The following is a 20,785-nucleotide window of genomic DNA, read 5'->3' on the forward strand; positions in this document are numbered from 1 at the left end:
AGTGGGCGGAGCGCAGGCACCGCCTCAGGACCCTGCTCCGCGACCCTGGCCCCCGCCCAGCAGGGCCCAGCCCCTTCCCCTCCGCGCCCCGCCTCCTCCACGGGGACCCCGCCCAGGCCCGCCGCCTCTGCACCCTGCGCTAGCGCACCGGCGGGAGCCTGGCCGCCCGGCGTGCGCGAGCCACTCGATAGGGTCCTGGCACGTGGGGCTCTAACAGCCCGCGCACAGCTTGCCAGAGCCCCCGCGCGGGCGGCCGGATCTCCAGGCCCGGCCGCCGGGCTCCGGCCCCTCGATGCCACGCGCGCCCCAGTGCCGAGCCGTGCGCGCGCTCCTGCGCAGCCGCTACCTCGAGGTGCTGCCGCTGACCACGTTCGTGCGGCGCCGGGACCCGGCGGCCTTCCGCGCTCTGGTGGCCCAGTGCCTAGCGTGCGTGCCCTGGGACGCACAGCCGCCCCTCGCCGCCCTCTCCTTCCGCCAGGTGGGCCGCCCAGGGGACCCGCTTCGGGGAGGCGGAGGCAGAGCGGCGCCCAGGGACTCAGGCCCCTTCCCTGCAGGTGTCCTCTCTGAAGGAGCTGGTGGCCAGGTTCGTGCAGAGGCTCTGCGAGTGCGGCGCGAAAAACGTGCTGGTCTTCGGCTTCGCGCTGCTGGACGGCGCCCGCGGCGGCCCGCCCTGGGCTTTCACCACCTGCGTGCGCAGCTACCTGCCCAACACGGTGACCGAGACGCGGTGCGGCAGCGGCGCGTGGGGGCTGCTGCTGCACCGCGTAGGCGACGACGTGCTCGTGCACCTGCTGGCGCGCTGCGCGCTCTACCTGCTGGTGGCCCGAGCTGCGCCTACCAGGTGTGCGGGCAGCCTTTGTACGAGCTCGGCACCGTAGCCGAGACCCGGCCCCCTGCACCGCGCGCGTGGGATCCAGACGGGCCCCGCGTCCACGCGACGGGTTCAGAACAGCAGCGGTGGCGAGGCCTGGGCGCCCCTGGGCTCACCCGCCTACAGTTCGGGGCGCGGGCCTTTTGCGGCCTGCGCGGTGACACCTGCCGAGTGTTCGGAGACCACGCCCTCCAGGGCATCTGAGGGAGTGGACTGCAAGCGGGAGCCCGGCGCCTCCGGGCATCTTCCTGGGCTGGACGCCGAGGTCCGGGGGTAGCCTCAGGCTGCGCTGGCTGTCCCCGCGCTACTGGAGGATGCGGACCCTGTTCCAAAAGCTGCTTGCGAACCACGCATGGTGCCCATACGGCGCGCTCTTCCGGATGCTGCGGGGGCCGGCTACGCAGGGGCCGGCCGCCGACCCCCGGAAGGACGCGGGCTCCTGGCGCCTGGTGCGGTTCCTGCAGCAGCACAGCGTGGCAGGTGCACGCATACCTGCGGGCGTACGCCGCCTGGTGCTCCCTGGCCTCTGGGGCTCCAGGCACAAGGAGCGCTGCTTCCTGAGGAACACGAAGTTCATCTCGCTGGGGAAGCACTCCAAGCTCTTGCTGCAGGAGCTGACCTGGAAGGTGAGGGTGCGGAGCCCAGGTGAGTGGGCGTCGGCCAATGCCAAGCCAGGAGGTGAGGGGGTGGTGAGTGAGGCTGCCCCGCGCTCACTGGACTGGAAGGTCCCGTGCTGACAGGGTGGGGTGGGGGACGTTGGGTCATGTGCTGGGCAGGGGAGAGGAGCAGGGATAAAGACTTCCTGTGAGGGGTCCCTTGTGCCCTGCACTCCCGCCGTGGCTGCCCTGTGAGGGTGCACTTGTGGGGTCTGCCTCGTTCCAGGGCGTGGCAACATCCCGGGCCATGGAGCATCGACTGAGGGAGGGGATCCTGGCCAGGTTCCTGTTGTGGCTGCTGGACGCCTGCATGGTGGGGCTGCTCAGGTCCTTCTTCTATGTTGAGGAGACCACGTTCCAGAAGAACCGGCTCCTCTTCTACTGCAGGAGCGTCTGGAGCAGGCTGCAAAGTGTGGGCCTCAGGTACGTGTGTGGTGTCCGTGTCTCAGATCCCCACAGGCTGAGCGGCCCTGTGTTGGCCTGTGGAGGGGAGGCCCCATGCTGGCCCGCGGAGGGGAGGCCCTGTGCTGGCCTGTGGAGGGGAGGCCCCATGCTGGTCCACAGCGGGGAGGCCCTGTGCTGGCCTGCGGAGGGGAGGCCCTGTGCTGGCCCGCGGAGGGGAGGCCCTATCCTGGCCCATGGAGGCCCCATGCTGGCCCGCGGAGGGGAGGCCCTGTGCTGGCCTGTGGAGGGGAGGCCCCATGCTGGTCCACAGCGGGGAGGCCCTGTGCTGGCCCACGGTGGCCCTGTATGCTCATGCTTGGGCTCAGTCCCCTCAGGGCACTTCTGAGGGACTTGGGTCACTGCAGGGACACCTGGGGGAACAGGCATCCTCTCTGGATGACCTTGGTGGGGTGGCATCGGGGGATGGGGCCTGAGTGGCGGAGATGCTGGCTCCTGGTTCTGCTGAGTCAGACTGAGGGATCAGGACTGATTACACCAAGTTGTGCCGGGTGTGGGATGGGAGCCCTGGGCCCCCGTGTGGGGGTTCCTGGGAGGTGTCTGTGGTGGGCAAGGGCGTCTGTAGCCCCAACCCCACACTGCAGAGTGTGCTGTGTCCATGGGGACCGAGGTTCCCTGACCCCGGCCCTGGGCGTGTTGCAGGCAGTGCCTGGAGCAGGTGCGGCTGTGGGAGCTGTCGGACACAGAGGTCCAGCAGCAGGCAAGGTCGGCCCTGACCCCAGCCCTGACCCTGGCTCCGGGCGTGTTGCAGGCAGTGCCTGGAGCAGGTGCGGCTGTGGGAGCTGTCGGACACAGAGGTCCAGCAGCAGGCCAGGTCGGCCCTGACCCCGGCCCTGACCACGGGCCCGAGCGTGTTACAGGCGGCACCTGGAGCAGGTGCAGCTGTGGGAGCTGTCAGACACAGAGGTCCAGCAGCAGGCCAGGTTGGCCGTGACCCCGGCCCTGACCCCGGCCCCGGGCATGTTGCAGGCAGTGCCTGGAGCAGGTGCAGCTGTGGGAGCTGTCGGATGCAGAGGTCCAGCAGCAGGCCAGGTCGGCCCTGACCCCGGCCCTGACCACGGGCCCGAGCGTGTTGCAGGCAGTGCCTGGAGCGGGTGCAGCTGTGGGAGCTGTCGGACGCAGAGGTCCAGCAGCAGGCCAGGTTGGCCCTGTCCTCGGCCAGACTGCACTTCATCCCCAAGCCCAGAGGCCTGCAGCCCATCGTGAACACAGACTCCATGGTGAGAGCCAGAACATTCTGCAGGGAGAAGGTGACCCGGCCTCCATCTCACCCCATACAAAAGCTCACGGGCTCGTGCCTGTGTGCCCAAAGATGGGTCCTACTGTGAGTGGACGAGGAGCTGAGGGAGGTGCCCAGCTGGACCTGGGAGCCCACAGGGGGCAGCTGGCTAGGGCCCTCAGAATTCTGCCATGGCATCACATGGAGGGGTGGGAAGAACAGCTGTTGCTGCCCCCTGAGGACCCCGGGACTCGTCCTGTGGCTCCCCTTGCTCCCCGTGGCTCTTTCTGTGGTTTTGCCCCCATGGCTGCTGGTGCCTCTGCCACGGTGGTGTGATTTTGTCATCAGTTAATGTTGCTGTGGTCACTCCAAGGACCTGGCCTCTGTGGGTGGGGGTGCTGCAGACCCCAGCCCCAGGCAGCTGCTCAGGTGGAGGTGGATGGGTGCCTAGCATCCCTGAGGGTCACGTGTATTGCCAGGCGAGGGTTCCTGGGGTACAGTGACAGGAACCCCAAGGTCCCAGCCTGTGGGCTGAGGGCTGACTCTACATTGGGCTTTCCCAGGACCTTGGGAAGCTGGGTGGGCTTGGGGCTGTCTGCCACTCTGCAGCCCCCCTGAGGCTGCATCCTGTGTGCCCCAGGCCCAGCCCTGGACCTCATGCATCCAGACACTGTTCAGCATGCTCAACTATGAGCAGGCGCAGTGGCCCGGCCTGCTGGGTGCCTCTGTGCTGGGCTCCACCAGGAGTCCCTGGAGACCGCAGCTGACCCAGCCCTGACGCAGACTTCAAGACCTTACTGGACTGAGGCTGGAGGAGCCGGGCACATCGCTGTTGGGGGAGGGGTCATCTGTGACACAGGGCAGGGCCTGTCCTTGGGGCCTTCTTCCTTCAGGTCAGTCCCCTCCCTGCTGTCCTCAGGGGAGCAGAGTCCACCACTGAGACCTCTCACGACCCTACCACTAACAGCCAGAAGGCAGCTCATGGGAGACCTGGCTGTGGGGCATGGGCCTGTGAGCATGTGTCTCACCCCAGGCCCACTCATCACCCCCACGTGATCCAGGGCTGCCGAGGGAAGCAGCAGTGCATGTGGGCTCCCCTCCCGTCCTCAGATGCCAGGGCAGGTGGAGGCATGGCCGCCGTGGGGGAGTCTTGTTCACGTGCTGGGGCCACGCATCTCAGGCAGTGTGGCGCTGCCTAGTGCCTGGCAAGGATGAGCAGGGAGCCCCCTTCCCCAGGCAGGCCCCAGCGTGCAGGGGACCGGATGTGTCCCAAGGACCCAACTGAGAACAGGAAGGGCAGCATCAGTGCCGGATCTTGGTGAAGGAGTGACCCCCACTGCAGGGGTGGCTTGGGCAGCCTGAAGCCTGGCCAAGCTGGCACCTGTGTGACATGCCAGCTGCTGTGAGCAATTCCAGAACCTACCAGGATGTCACAGCTGGGGACATGGACATGGACCTTAGACAGGGCTCCTGGTGCCTCATGCCGGGTTTTATGGCACAGGATGTGCCCCTTTGCTGCTGCTTCCAAAAGACATCCTGGTGACTAAGCTGATGTGCCCAGGGGACCCCAGACTGTCCTGGTGACTAAGCTGATGTGCCCAGGGGACCCCAGACTGTCCTGGTGACTAAGCTGACATGCCCAGGGGACCCCAGACTGTCCTGTGACTAAGCTGATGTGCCCAGGGGACCCCAGACTGTCCTGGTGACTAAGCTGACATGCCCAGGGGACCCCAGACTGTCCTGTGACTAAGCCAATGTGCCCATGGGGAACCCCAGGCCCTGCTGTGCTGTCACTCAGGTTCTCAGGCTTCACCAAATGCCAAACTTTGAAAAAACTGAGCTTTCATAATTCAAAGGTTTATTGGTTCATTTGAGAGCGACAGGGTGGGGGGTAGAGAGCTTCCATCCACTGGCTCCCCTGGTGGCTGTCACAGCCAATGCTGAACCAGGCTGGAGCCCGGAGCTCCATCCGGGTCTCCCACATGGGTAGCAGGGGCCCAGGTGCTTGGGCACCCTCTGCTGCCTTCTAGGGCCATTAGGGAGCTGGGTGGGAGCAGGGCAGCCAGGACTCCAGCCAGTGCCAACAGGGGATGCAATGTCGAGTGGCTGCTTTGCGGGATCCCCACAGGTGAAACAGCATGAGCCTCTTTGCTGCCCGAGCTCTGCCCTTAGCAATGAGCAGCTCCTGATGGGGGGGGGGGGCAGAGGCAGAACCCCCAGGGGGCGGGCTCACTGCTGTCACCTGTGGAGGCTGCTGTGACTGTGAGGGATAGCGCCCCCCAAAACCAAGATGCCTGTGCCCTGCTCTCCAGCGCCCCCTGCTGGTTGTGCTAACTGTAGTCCCCATCAGCTGACCTTGTGGTAGTGGTGGCCCTGTCTGCCCCTGGGGGCTGTTGCCTGTGGACACGGTGCCCAGGAGGGAGGGGCCCTCTGTGGACTCCTCTGTTCCAGCCACATCTGGCCACATGAGGGCAGCATTTGCTCCTGTGCCAGCCCCTGCCAGTCAGAGATGTCACATCGAGGGCTTATGCCCATGGGGGTGTCACATGGGTCGGCCATTGCCCTCTGTAGCCCCTAAGCCATGTCCACATTCATGTGTGAGTGTCCATCTGCCCACACATCCATGGCTGAGTTTTCTGGAGGCTAGGTGTCCACTGGGTCTCTGTCCCCATGCCCCACCCCTTCCCTCTTGGCCACTGAACCACCACCACTCTTGGCTCCAACACTACCACCAGCCCCTGAGGGCCCCTCCAGGCCAAGCTCCTGGGCATGGAGTGGCCAGGCGAGGTGTGGTCAGGAAGGGCAGATCTGGAGCCGTTCAAGGCAATGGTAGGGTTTGCAGGCCACAGGACAGTGTTGGGACAGCGTTGCCCTCACTTCCCAGCCCTGTGGGGGGGGGGCCCTGCCTGCACTGTCCACTGTGCAGAGGGCAGGTCGTGAACCACGAGGTCTCTACAGCATGTGAGGGGAGGGCCGACTGAAGGGACACTGCAGGGCAGAGCTGAGGGCAGGGCAGATGCCTGTGGGTCCCACGAGCTCCTGTCCCCTCAGCTGTCTGCTCAGAGCTGCTGTCAGCAGTGACATTCAAGTGAGCAGGATGGGGCTGAGCCCTGGGATGCCACCTGTGGTATGGGCTCCCCTGTGTGACACCCCATGCTCACCGCCACCTGTCTCAGAATGGCGTGGGGAGGAGGTGTCACGAAGGAGGGCTAAGTGCCAGCCTCCCCCACTGTGGGCTCAGATGTGCATGGAGTGCTGGGGCTGAGGGGGTGTTTAGCTCTCAGCTCCTCTGCAGCCGGGCCTTGGTCACACCTGTGGCAGTGAGAGCTGCTCCCAGCACAGACGCTCCTTGGGTGATAACACACACATGCCTTCTCGGGTGCCACAGGGGGCATGGCCAGCTGTGTGTTTCTGCAGGGCACCGGGAAAAGGCTAGGGGCTCTGTGGGTACTGGTCTGGCAGTGTGAGGCCAGGGTTTGTGGTCAGAAGGAAGCAGGGGTGGGGTGGGCAGGTGGGGGCTGACTGCCTGGGTGCTTGGTGGGGGAGGGCAGCTGGTGAGGCCCCATGGTAGGAACTCTGACTTCAGCAGCCTCTGCCCTCAAGCATGGGTGCTGACACTGGCGGTGTCTCCCAGAGTCCTCCCTGGCTGGGCTCCCAGCACCCGTGTGTCCCCTTCATGTGTGTGCAGATGACCCCTGCCACCTATCCTGAGCTGGACTTGGGGGTCAGCCTGGGGCTGGATTCCCGGCAGGGAAGCTGTGCAGGGCCTGGCCTGCCATCAGCACACCTGCCCTTTGTCCACTGCTGCATCTTGAGGCTGTGTGGGCCATGCCCTATGGGACTGTGTGGGTGGCACTGACACAGAGGGCCTCCCATGGCAGCCAGGACCTGGGGTGCCCCTGAGTGGACTTGGCCTCCCATTTGAGGGCAGAGTGGACCCCAGACAGAGCAGGCTCATGACATGGGGAGCCAAGAGTCCTGCAGAGTCGGTGGGAGGACATGATGAGGTCACCCACGGCCATCCCTGCCCCTCAGTGGGCCCTGCTGTCTTGCAGCCTCAGGCTCCTGTCCAGCCATGTGTCCTGCTGCTGCCTCCTGCACTTGGCCACCAGCCGGGCTAGTGTGATGCCTGGGACCCACAGTGCGGGCAGCAGGGACACGAGCACACAGATGGCTTGCACCCAGCCAGAGTAGAGTTTCTCCTGTCTGGAGGGGAACTGCTCCTGCAGGGGGCACAAGAGAGAGAGAGAGCTCAGCCTGGAGGGGGCAGACCCCGGGCTCCAGACCCCAGGCCTTGGGCAGAGCGAGGCTGACCCAACCACCTGTGCACGGAGGCAGCCCCAGCTCCTCCCTGGGACTACAGGAGGGCAGCATCCTGGGTGGGTGCTCAGGGATGAGGGAGCTGGGGCTTGAGTCTCCCTCTGGGTAGAAGCCCTCAGGGCAGGCAGGGGCACGTGGTCCCCACCCACTGGCCTCCAACACTTGTGGACAGGTGAGGTGTGGTCTGAGACCCCAGGGATAAAGCAGAAAATTCTCACTTCCCCCAGGCGGACCCTGAGGGATTCCGGTGCTCACTCTGGGAGGGGTGGCCCAGGCCAGGTGTTGCATGGTCACCTGTGTGGACGGGGCAGGGAGTGACCCTTCTCCAGTCTGCCTCCCGACCTCTCCCAGACACTGGAATTGTTGCTTCCCTGGCTGCCTGTCCCCACAGCAAGTGGAAAGTGTGGGCTGGAAGGACCAATGTCTCCAGGGTCTGGACACTTCTCTGAGGCCCTCGAGAGGCTCCGGTCCCACCAGGGTCACCCTGCAGGTCACTGTGGCCCCTTGATCCCCATGGGAGGACCTACATGCTGGGGGTTCCAGGCCCAGTAACTGGGCAGCCTGTGGGCCAGCAGGATGAGGTAGGCCAGGAAGATGCTCAGGAGGAGCAGAGGGCTGGCCACAAGCCACACCACACACCAGTAGAGGCCTGCTCACCACCCTATCATCCACATGATGTCATCACAGAACCTGCACAGATGCTGGGCTCAGTGGCACTGCGGAGCCATCCCCACCCCCCGGGCTCCTCATGGACCTCAGCTCACCACTGTAGGCCGTAGACGTAAATGACCCCACCACCTTGACGAAGGTAAAGACGATGAGGTTGAGGGAGGCCGTGTAGCTGTCGAAGATCTCGAGCCAGTAGCTTCTGGACTGCAGCGTGAAGCAGGTGGCCAAGAGCAGGCAGGCCAGGCAGACCAGCCCTGTGATGCAGGGGGCTGGATGGGAGTCCTGTACCTACCCCTCTCCCCCACCTTGCCCTGCCTGCCAGAGGTGGGCAAGGGCTTGGCCTCAGCTGGCCACGGTCAGGGAAGGTCCACCTGTGTCCTGCCCAGAGCTGCTGGGCTGTCCTCAGGGAGCAGACTGGCCTGGTGCCCCTGAACTCTGTAGGGGAGGTGGCAGGCATTCCTATGGCTGAGCTGTGCACTCACCCATGAGGGCCTCCTTGGGGACCCCCGTGGGGACGACCCCCATGTCCAAGAGTGGCGTGATGATCCCCTCCATGTTGCTGAACATGGACAAGAGGCCCAGGGTGAAGAGCATCCCAAAGAAGAACACAGCCCACATGGGCGCCCCCGGCATGTGCAGCACGGCCTCCATGAAGACGATGAAGGCCGGGGCCCGAGGCACTCTGCAACCTGGAGGTGGGCCACGTGTGTGGGCCAGGGGTGTGCCTGCAGGGATGCCATGCCCACCATCCCTCCAGGAGGCTCTAGGTGCCTGGAGCCAGGATCTGTGCCCGGCTGCCCATCAGCCCAGCCCTGAAGCCACCCCACTGGACAAGGGCTCCACTGGACTCCGGCAGGCTCACAGCTCTTTGGCCTGGCCCAGTGCCTGGGGTTCCCGGGGTGGCCCTGCAGCCCTGCATGCACTACCTTGCCCAGGAAGTCCTCCAGGTGGCAGACCCTCAGGGGCAGCAGGGCCAGCCTCTCTGGCTGTGTGGTGTAGAGCTGTGTGAGGACGGCCTCCTAGCTAGCCCTGCAGATGCTCTGTTCCAGGAAGTTGAACTCATCAATGAGGCCCAGGATGTTTTTGCGGGGACACAGGGTGGGGCTGTGGGGCCTGTGCTGCCACCCACTGCCTGAGCCAGCAGATGTGTCCAGGCACAGGGCCCATGGCACCCTGGGGGCCCAGCCCGCCCACGTCTGCTCCTGCGGGGAACCCGTGTGCACTATTGCTCCGGGAGGGGGCGGCCTCATCCTGCAAGCCCCGGGCTGGCACAGGGGCATTGTCTTCTGCAGCTCAGCTGAGGGGCCCAGCCTCCCATTTTCAGAACTCGCGGGTCAGCATTCAGGGGCTGAGAACCCCCGCCCTGTGACCTGAGAGCCCCCATCTGCCCACACCCGGCGTCGCGCAGCTCCCGAGGTCGGCTTTGGGGCTCGCTGTCCACACAGCTGCTCCTGTTGCCCTCCTGCACAGTCCACTGAGCCCTGATCTGGGCATTGAGGCTCCCGGCTGGGGGTCCAGCAGAGCCCAGCCCTCCTTTGTCAGCTTCCTGGGTCGCTCAAGTGCCATGTCTTCTGCAGGTTTGCTGTGTTCTGTCGGCAGCCGGTCTGGCTGCTCAGAAGGCCCCGTGTCCAGTGTCCTAAATGCGGGAGGCCGTGATGTGCCTCACGGAGGAAGCTGCGTGTCAGGTGGGCGCCAGGCATGACAGCGCCACTGACCACACTCAGTGCGGGGGCGTCGGTGCCTTGTATGAAGCAGAGTCTCACGCAGCCACGCAGAGTAGGGCCAAGTGCGGCCAGGGGAGGAAGTACGAGCCCCATCCTGATGCCCCAGGCACCCAGCCCAGTGCCCCCAGTGTGGGCACGGCTGCCGGAGTGGGAGCCCTGGCCCAGAGCCCCCTCAGCCAGTGCTGGCAGAGACCCAGGGAGTGGGAGCCCTGGCCCAGCGTCCCCTCACCCAGTGTTGGCAGAGACCCTGGGAGTGGGAGCCCTGGAACAGAGAGAAGCATCTTTGCATGGTGCAGCATGTCCACCACTTGCTATGCTCTATGGAACCCCAGGAGTCAGGCTGAGACGTGACAGGGCCCTGTCCTTGGGGTCTGGGTGGAGGAGCTGGAGAAGCTCCTTCTACACTGGTGAGGGTGGTGCTGAGGTGAGGCACACACACATGAGGCACACATGAGGTGCGCACATGGGAAGCACACAGGCGCACATGAGGCACACACACATGTGAATCACACACATGCTCAGTGCTCCTGGGGCGCCAGCTCCAGCAGCACTGCCCATGGCTGGCCTGTCCTCTACCTCCTCCCTCTGAGCGGTGTGGGGTTGGCACAGGCACCACCCATTGGCTCTGCATGTGGGGGCCGTCCTGGGTGCCGACGGGTTCAGCAGGACCCCTGCCTCACCCCCTGGGTGCCTAGAGTCCCCTCTTGGGAATGCGTACTCTGCGGGAGCAGGGCTCCCTGTGCCAGAGGCTGCAGCCCATCCAACACCCCAAATGAGACATGTCTAGATGGCCGGGCGAAGGGCCTCAGGGTTGCTCCGGTGGCATCGGTGTACTGGGGCTGCCTTAGGGCCATGCACTGTGCACATCTCAGAGCGGAAGAGGCCTCCTGTGATCCTGGAGGCCCCGGGCACACGGGGTTCAGTGGCAGCCCCCCAGAGGTTCCAGGGGGCACCCCTCTGTCCCTGACTCGGGGCCCACGTCCCCCAGGGCAACCTCAGCTCCATCCACTCCTGAGTTTCATCTGCTGAGACCCTTTTTCCAGTGAGGGTCCTCAGGAATGGTGGCATGCCTGCTCCACCCCTGCCCACGGCGTGGCCTGGCCTCACCTGTCCAGGCACTGCCTGTGGTCCGTGGTGGCCTTGAAGCCCATGACAGAGAAGATGGCAACAGAGGCTTACAGGGAAGTCGTGCTTTTCACCAGAGAGATGACCATGGCGTCCTTCTCACAGTTGTTCCTGCACATGGGGGCACTCAGGGCCTTGGGGGCACTCAGGGCCTCGGGAGGGCCCCCTGCCCACTGAGCCTGGGCCCCTCACACAGGGGCTGCATTCAGGGCCCCCCGCCCATCAAGCCTGGGACCCTCACATGGGGGCCTTCCCCTAGGGCCCCACTGAGCCTGGGCCACACCCCACTGCCTCGCTCTATTCCTTCACCATTTGTGGAAAGGCTCAGAGCTGCACTCAGCACCCTGTGGGCCCCAGACCTGCCCCAGGCCACAGTCAGGCTGGGCACACACAGCAGCTCCTGGAACGGACAAGCCAGGTGGATCCCACCCCAGGCCAGCAGGTCCCACAGCACCGTCCCCAGCTCAGCCCTTGCTGGCTGGCACTGCAGCGCCAGGGTGCCAAGCATCCTGGGGCAGCCACCCACCTGGGCAGGTTGTAGCTGGCAAAGGCGATGTGTCCACCGAAGTCCAGGGACAGAGAGAAGATCTGGGTGGCTGCATCCAGCCACACCCGCCATTCTGGAGAATTTGCATCTGGAATGTGAACACAGCAGATGCTGTTTCAGAACGTTCCCTGGCCCTTTTGGGTCACACCACAACCAGGTGTGACCTGTACAGATTCCAAGAACCGTTCAGGATTTTGTGCCAGGAGGGAGCTTGCTTGGCGTTGCAGCTGACATGGCTCCCCTGTTCTGTGATGCAGCCAGCAAGCTGTGCCTTCATCAGGCCCACAGCAGAGCATGGCTGGCACTCGGTGGTGGGGCCTAGAACCAGATCTGAGCTGACTCCAACCAGGGTATGCTCCCTGCCCTCTCCCATGTGTGGCTTTGGCTGTGTGAGGCCCCTGGGCAGGGGCATTTGCACCCACTGCCCCATTTGCCCACTGCTGGGTGTCTGGGGAGACAGCCTCATGCCCAGGTGTGCAGCTGACTCCTGGTGGTGGTCAGCAGCCCTGGAAACCCCCTTGGGATCCTGGACCAATGGAATGGTCTAGAAGCGCTGCAGACTCCAAGGAGAAGCCCCTTGGTCCTGTGTGCCACACCTGCTGGACGCTTCTGCCCCAGGTGACAGCTGATTCCAGTTGGCCCCTCCCCCACACTCCCACCTTGTCAGCACCTGGATTTCCTGCAGGTGCACAAGTCCACACACCCCAGACCAAAGTCCCTGCCCCGACACTGCTGAGACCCTGAGGCCCTCATCCTTTGCCCAGTGGGTGCCCCCTGCCCCCTTCCACTTATGTTAGGGGGTGAACAGGTAGCAGAGCCCATATGTGGCATGCACACCCTGCCCCAAGAGCCAGCAGGGCCATAGGTGCCAGCACAGTTGACCCTGCAATGGAGTGGCCCCCACCCTTCAGCCGAGCCATGCTCTCTCACCTCCCTATGAGGCTGAGATGGGGAAATGAGGCCCAGGGCCTGGTGTGTGAACGGATGGGGATCTGGGTGGCCCCTGGGTCCAGAGAGGACCAGTGACCAGGAGAAGTCACCTGTCCACACTGGCCACGCCCTCAACCATCTTGTTGCCATCCAGAGGGCAGCAGCTCCAGGGCAATGGGTGCTGGAAGGAGTTGAGGAAGTACCACAGCACCCAGGTGCTGTAGTACAGGCTGACCAAGAGGACACCTTGAAGCAGCCCAGCTCTGCGGACAGCAAGGACAACGCATCCCATGGCAGGGGAGGAGCGGTGCCACCACGTGCAGAGCAGGTCCTCCTGGGGAGCTGAGGAGGGGGTGGCCTACCTACGCCGCCCAGGTAGGGGGAGATGGCCATCCACACCCCAGTGCTGCCCCTGCGCAGGTGCTGGCCAATGGCGAGCTCGATGTGGAAGAGCAGGATCCCCTCAAAGACCAGGGCAATGAAGTAGGGGATGAGGAAGGCCCCTGCCAGGACACAGAGGTCAGGGGATGGCCACCCTCTGCTCCCCATTGGGGCACCTGGTGTGTTGCTGGCGGCCAGCCCTGGTTCTGGCCGAGTGTGGTTGGCATAGCTGCCAGCTGCATACTCAGCCTCGTGGGAGAATAAACCAGCCGGGCGGCACTGTGGGGCAGACTCAGAAGCTGTCTGTGTGGCCAGTGTAGACAGGAGTGTGCGCAGCCAGTGTGGACAGTGTGTAAGTGGCCAGTGTGGACAGGCAGAGTGGTCATGGCCAGTGTGGATAGGCAGAGTGGGCACGGCCAGTGTGGACAGGTGGAGTGGGCATGGCCAGTGTGGACAGGCGGAGTGGGCATGGCCAGTGTGGACAGGCAGAGTGTGTACGGCCAGTGTGGACAGGTGGAGTGGGCATGGCCAGTGTGGAGAGGCAGAGTGGGCATGGCCAGTGTAGACAGGTGGAGCAGGCAAGCAGACACCTGGAACAGGAGCTGGCATGAGGACGAGGAAGGGCCGCCAGCTCAGAAGACCCTGGAACTGCCCAGGAACGAGGAGGGTGAGTGCGCCCATGCAAGATGTGGAGGTATTCTTTACAAAATTCCAAGTGACGGGTGATGGGCGCTGATTGGCTGGGGTGAGACCACCCCTCAGCACAGCCTGGGGAGGAAGGGGAGTAAGAAGACAGAATGTTCCGGCATGTTCAGCTGTGCTTGCTGCATCTGGAAACAGGTGCCATAGCAGCACGTTGGGGCGGCTGCTCCTCCCTCACCTGCATCCCTGATGAGAGGCCCCCTCCCCTGACCTCTGTGTCCCCAAGGCCCTGGCCCCTGAGGGAATCTCCCCAGGTTCCTCACTGGAGAGGGTCGGGCATGGGCATCCCAGGCCTGCTCGTTAAACGGGGGCACTTGGGCAATGACAGCCCTGAGGGCAGCAGCCCCTGGCTGGTGCACACATGTGGCAGCACAGGTGCATCCATGATGCTGGTGAGCCTGGGGCTCCTGTCACCCCACAAGGAGCCTTGGGATATGCCAGCCCCCATGAACGTGGACACCAGGGTGATTGCCCCCTGGAGACTGGCTCCACACCAAGGGGCAGCGCCGCTGGGAATGGAGCTGCGTGCTGGCCTGGGACCCCATGTGTGGGCCCCTGAAGTCCCCGGGGCTCAGACACCAAGGCCGGGCTCTTCCTGGGGCCCCATGTGTCTGGTTTCCTGGGATGGTGGTGCTGCCCAGGGGTCAGGGGTGGGGAAGGCAAGCCCCTTGGCTACCCAGATGTGGCTGGCAGGCTCACCTCCGCCATGGGTCTGGCACAGGTATGGGAACCTACAGATGTTCCCCAGCCCCACAGCAAACCCCATGCAGCTGAGCAGGTACTGGAGCTTGTTGTCCCACCAGGGCCTCTCATCTTCCTGTGCATCCATGGCTAGGTCTGGGCTGAGGTCCTGGGCCATAGCGGTCCAGTGGCTCAGGGAGCATCCAGACCACACCGCACCTGCACCCTCTGCTGTCCTGGAGCCTGAGCGTCCCCTCCATCGCGTCCTCTGGTTTATTTACAGGAAAGCCGGTGGAGCCCGGTTAATTGGTAACCTGGTGCCTGACCATGCCCGCATCCCCAGCCCTTCTCCCACAAGCATGTCCAATGTCAGCTGCAGGCTGGTACCACCACAGAGAGAGCTGTCCCTGCGACAGCCGTGTGCTCCTGTTGGGGATGCTCAGGGGCATGGTGAGTTGGTTTTAGTTATTTATCTATAACAAGTGTTTTGATGTTGAGGTAATGCAGACTCATGCTCATTGGTGACAGGGTCAGAGGTCCCCGCTCCCCTCCCCCACCCTCGGTTTGCCAAGGTGGCCTGTGAAGCTGAGTCAAGGATGTGGACACCTCAAGACCCAGAACATCCATCACCAGGGAGCCCCGCCCTCCACCCAGGACCCTGGCAGCCCCTGACCTCCCCATGCCATGCAGCTCCCAACAGGGTCAGCAGATAAAGGCTGTTGCCTGGCCACATGTGGCTGTGGTGGCTGTGGCTTCCCTGCTTCTGGGCAGCATAGGAGGGGGCTTAGTCCTCAGGTCACACCTGTCTCCTGACACCTCGGGAGTCTGAACATGGCTTCCTGGCCAGTCCTATGTGGCCTGTACCAGGGGCTGCACCTGCTCCCTAGCCCAGCCTGGGGACCTCAGAGTGGAGCCCACACCCTCCCCAGAGCTACAGGAGTCCCTGAGGTGACCCCCATTGAGCACAACAGGGACAGAGCCTTTGGGAGGCAGACAGTCCTGCCCAATGCCCAGCCTGTCTCGGCCACAACACGTGGCCTTGTGGACAGCATCCCGATTGCAGCCCATAGGGGAGTGGAGCTGACTGCCAGCCACACCGATCCTGGGGACACACTTGCCTGTCTAGACATACACAGAGAACAGCAGATGCAGTGGTTTATTTAGACGGGGACACTTGATGTCCATGAACCTGCCTGTCTGTCACGTTGACAAGGATGCCAAGCAGCAGCACTGTGCTCCAGAGGTGTCACATGACCACCAGCCTCCTGGATGGCACACCTGGCCAGGCCTTGCCAGGGGCACCACAGGGCAATGGAGGGGTGAGTGCTGAGTGGTCAGAACACGTCCCAGCTCTGCCCTGCTCCATGTCTGCGGTGGGCTGGGTGGCTGGAACTGCAGGACTGGAGCTTGTGGCCAGGGTCTCTGGGAGGAAGGGGATCCCCCAGCATCCCAGCCCAATTTGTGAGAATTCTAGAAAGTCTGCTTGAAGGGAAGCACCCAGGCTTTTCTGCAGAGCATGGAGGTGGCCGTTTGTGGAAGCAGATGCCACAGGTACAGCTCGCGTGGGGCTGAGGTTGGTGTCAAGTCCCAGGGCCATCCACCCCAACCCAGCCCTGGGCTCCAGGGGGGCCAGGAGGCATGCAGCATCCTTGGTGGCAGGGGCCAGGGCCAAGTTACCCTGTAACCCTCTCTCCCAACATCTGGCTAACAATTCACAGTTAATGTCCCTGTAAGAAAACAGCTGTTGTCTTTCTCTGGCTGGGCCACACTGAGCTGCACTCAGGGTGTCTGTCCGTGCCAGGCAGAAGCAATGATTAAATGGTGAATATTCATTAAGCCAGGGGTGGAGGGGCCAGGGCATGGGGGGTGTGGCCACGTCACCACAGGCTCTATGGGCTTCTGGTAAAAGGGCCCAAACCCTGACCTCAGGGGTCTCTAGGTCAAGGGTCTGTAGCTAGGGGGAGGGCACAGGGTGGGGACTGGGAAATGAGAATGGCTGTAGGGGCCGAGTCAGTAGCCCACGCTCCAGGCTCCACGGCCATCCATGACAATCTGGGGTGCAGCAGGTGCAGCCTCCCCACCCCTCAGCTCTTGACTTTGGGGGGCATACCCAGGGCTGTGTGGCATGCTGCACCGTGTTCATGACAAGGAGACTGGGCCCACATGGTGGACGTGTGTGCCATGAATATGTAAATACAGATGCACACATGTATGTGAACACGTGTGCACCTGGAGATGCACACACATGTACATGCATACAAGCAGTGTGTGTATACGTGTAAGCACGATGCACATGTCCTCATGTGCACAAAATATACAGCTACATATGTACAGATGCACATACACACATATCCATGCATATGCATACACCCATAAAACATGCACATGTATGCACACAGGCATACGTGCACACAATACATACATATCCAGGCATGCACACAATGCTGACATAACTCACATGTACACACACGTGTGCATAGACATGCATGCATATGGAGAAACATCACATACACATGAATGAATATACACATGTACAACATACGTGTTTACACATTCAGGCTAGTGCACACATGTATGCAATGCTCACACATACACATGAATGTCTGCACACATGCACTCACATGCAGACACATGTAGCCTGGGGCTGGGCCCCTCAGTACTTGAGGTCCCTGTTCACAGAGGCTGTGGACTGTGTGCTGACCAGGCCCTGCTGCTCCTCTGGCTACTGGCAGCGGCCTCTGATGAGCTTGTAGATGGCGAAGCATGGGATAATGAGGCTGGGCACGCTGGCCATGACCACCACCACCACGTACACCCAGGGCAGGTACCCGACCTGCCGGGATTTGGGGAACTCCTGGGGGAGAACCAGGCCTGAGATGAGCACACACATGGCCTCCGCCCTGACCTGCGACCCTCCCCTGAGCACACTCATGGCCTCCGCCCTGACCTGCGACCCTCCCCTGATCACACTCATGGCCTCCGCCCTGACCTGCGACCCTCCCCTGAGCACATGCAGGGCCTCCGCCATGACCTGTGACCCTCCCTGGCGTGGTGGCCCTGGGCACTCACGTAGCTGGGGTCCCAGATGCTGTAGGTTAGCTTCTTGCTGACTTTGACCACGAAGTAGAAGAGGAAGATGACCAGCATGATCAGGGGGCTGACCACCCGCCACATGAGCTGCCAGAAGATGTTGGGCTTGTGCCCAATCATGAACTCAATGTCCTTGTTGAACCTGGAGGCAGAGGCCAGTATGGTGTCGACTGACCTGGGTGAGACACTGACCACCTGCCTCACCCTGCACTCTGGGCCTTTCACAGATGGACGTGTGGACACATACAGTGCCAAGCACAGCTGCACAGCTGTGGGGCCAGGCGCATGGCCAAACCCGCACTGCATGATATTACCAGAGCATGGCCAACCCTGTGTACCTTGGCCTGCCCCTCAGATGCACACTTGTACTTGTACACACAGCCTCTGCACAATTGGCCTGCACACACCTGTGCCTGCACACCTGTACATGCACACCTGAGCCTGCACACCTGGCCTGCACACACCTGGCCTGCACACACCTGAGCCTGCACACCTGTACCTGCACACACCTGGCCTGTACACACCTGTGCCTGCACACCTGAGCCTGCACACCTGGCCTGCACACACCTGGCCTGCACACACCTGGCCTGCACAAACCTGTGCCTGTACACCTGGCCTGCACACACCTGGCCTGCACAAACCTGTGCCTGTACACCTGGCCTGCACAAACCTGTGCCTATACACCTGGCCTGCACACACCTGGCCCGCACACACCTGTGCCTGCACACCTGTACCTGTGCACCTGTACCTGCACACCTGTGCCTGCACACCTGGTCTCAGGAGCAGCTCACCTTGATAGCTTCTCAGGCTGCTCTCTGGTGGCCATCCCACCCAGCAAGGTGAGTACCCAGATGTCTGGCCAGTGGGGGCTGAAGGCCCCCCTCTGGAAAGGCCTGGAGCTCCAGGGAGATAACAGCCCCCCACTACAACATAGGTACCCCAGGCCGAGGGCCCCAGCCCCACTGCCCACCCACCCTTGTTCCTCTGCTGCACCTGCACCCAGGCTGCTGTGGGGGACCCAGACCAAGGCTCTTGCTTGGCTGAGTGGCAGAGGGTCTGCTCACACCGTAGTCTCCATGCTCATACACCCCAAGTTCTGGGCGGTCTAACAATGCTGCTGTCAGTGCTTGCTCTGCACAGCTAGGTGTAGGAGAATCCGGAAGCCAGAGGGGCATGGACTGCCCCTGGGGGGCCCTGTGGAGCTCCCTCCTGGGACTCAGGGCTGCTGCTCTGCTGTCTGCCTTGTGCCCCCCAAGGCCAGCCCCAGCACGGCTCCCCACCGCCTCCTCCCTCGTACCTGTCAATGCCATACACGTAGAGGATCCTGAACATCTTGAAGAATGCAATGATGAGCAGGGGGATGGAGCCCACATAGCTGTCCAGCAGGTCGCTCCTTGGGGCTGCCATCTGCAGGCCAGGTGTGCAGGCACAGGTGTGTGCAGGCCAGGTGTGTGCAGGCCAGGTGTACAGGCACAGGTGCACAGGTACAGGTGTGCAGGCACAGGTGTGTGCAGGCACAGGTCAGGAAGTTCCTTGGAGCAGAGCCAGGATGACGCCGGGTGCGGGGCGTGGTGGGGGCGGTACAACTCACATGCTGAAGCAGTCGTCGTAGCACTAGGTGGCGTGGAACCAATGATGGAGTAGATCACTGTGGCCGAGTACACGGACGTGAAGCCATTGATGGAGGTGATCCCCGAGTCCATCTCACAATTGTTGCTGTGGCGAGAGCGGCATCACCCCACAGGCATCACCCCACTGCCGGTCCCAGGACTGAGGACCCAGGGCCTGCTGGGAAGTGGGCTGGGCAGGAGTCCACCTGTGCCCCTCCAAGCAGGTGTGGGCACTGAGAACTCAGACGGCTGGAGGGCTGTGCCCAGCATGGGAGCCCAGAGCACTACCAGAAGTAGTCCACAGAGGAGCTGAGCGTGCACTCATTAGTGTAGCCTGCAGGGTCACAGCCGTGATGCATGTCAGCAGGAGCAGCACACGTGCACTCACCCATGCCAGGCTTGCGTGCTCCCTGGCCCCTGACGGCCTCCCTCTTCCTCTGCTGCCCTGAGGGGAGTGAAGTCTCGGGGCTCCTTGCCCCCAATCCCTCTAGGACCCTGGCTCTGGCCCCAGGTGGCGCTGCTCACCCGTGAGGTTCTGGCCCAGCAGGCACTGGCTCCAGGGCAGCGGGTCCTGGAAGGAGTTGAAGAAATACCGCAGTATCCAGGTGATGATGGTGTTGTAGTACAGCCCAACCATGAAGGACGCCAGCATGGCGGTGATGCCTGCCTGGGCGGGAGGGGCCTTCAGGGGAGTTTCCATGCATGGTGGGGCAGGGGCTCCTACAGGTGCTTGCCTCTAACAGAACCAAGCGTGAGGGGACCAGGAGAGGCAGCCGGGGAGGACTGGATCGTGGGCTTCAGGGCAGGGGCCTCCTGCCCCAGGAGTTCTGATCAGTGGACCCTGCCCGGTGCCCTGGCTGGAGGTCTGAGTGAGCCAGTGCCCCGGTCACAGAGCTGGTCAATGAGTGACCCCCGGGGCTGGCAAGGTGTGGGAGTGGATGGAGGCTGCTTGAGCAGGTGGCCAGTGCCCCCTGCTGGGCCCTTCCTCTGAGCAGTCAGGCTGTGCCCCTCCACTCTGTGCCGACACTGCCCATGCCCCCCAGGTGCCCATGGAGGGGCCTACCTACGCCCTTGAGGGCCGGGTGCACGGCACTCCACATGCCCACAGGCCCCTTGCACAGCCTCTGCCCCGTGGCGAACTCCAGGTACAGCAGGGGGATGCCCTGGAGGACCAGCAGGATGAGGAATGGGATCATGAAGGCCCCTGGGGAGGCAGCACCAGTCAGGGCAGGTCCCCTTCCAGGGGGGCCACGTAGGGGCTGCACAGTGCCCGCCTGGTGGCCCTCCCAGCCCGCGGCTGCCCAGGAGCCCCAGCGTGTGCAGGCAGCACCTGTGGAGCCAGGCAGGGCCAGGCCACCTTGCAGCTGAGTGACTGATCCATCACAGACTGGCTGCTGCCCCTGGAGCTGCCCGCCTTGGGCTCTCAGCAAGTTTAGCCAAAACGCAGGAGCTCCGTTGTCCATGTATATCCAGCTCCAGACCTGACAGAACTGTGCACACGTGTGTGCGCACACACGTGTTTACATGTGCTGTGTACATGTATGTGCACACACATGTTGATATACATGTGTGCATGCATGCACACATGTGTGCTTGTGTGTGGGCACATGTGTAATGTGCTTTATGTGTATGTGTGCGTACGTGTGTGCGCACGTGTGTGTGATGTGTGCACACATGTACGTGTGCGTGTGTGTGTGTGTGTGTACACTACTGAACTTGGCCTGCAGTGTCTGTCAGGCCCCCTGGTTGTGCCCTGTGTGTGCTCCGTGAGAACCACATTGATGGGAATTTTTTGCAG

General features: G+C 63.1%; 1 protein-coding gene and 1 pseudogene across 1 annotated transcript; one reads left to right on the forward strand and one right to left on the reverse strand.

Annotated features, from left to right (window-relative positions):
- Positions 1-292: 292 nt before the first annotated feature.
- On the forward strand, positions 293-3,986 carry LOC133755085 (telomerase reverse transcriptase-like). The gene is given in 7 exon segments (XM_062185375.1): positions 293-478; positions 555-819; positions 822-1,028; positions 1,067-1,524; positions 1,754-1,950; positions 3,068-3,239; positions 3,849-3,986. Coding segments are annotated over 7 exon segments (1,623 nt in total).
- Positions 3,987-7,239: 3,253 nt separating this feature from the next.
- Positions 7,240-14,465, reverse strand: LOC133755086 (sodium-dependent neutral amino acid transporter B(0)AT3-like; annotated as a pseudogene).
- Between the last annotated feature and the right edge of the window lie 6,320 nt (positions 14,466-20,785).

Source organism: Lepus europaeus, unplaced genomic scaffold (assembly GCF_033115175.1).
Source record: "Lepus europaeus isolate LE1 unplaced genomic scaffold, mLepTim1.pri SCAFFOLD_3_1, whole genome shotgun sequence".
Classification (NCBI taxonomy): Eukaryota; Metazoa; Chordata; class Mammalia; order Lagomorpha; family Leporidae; genus Lepus; species Lepus europaeus.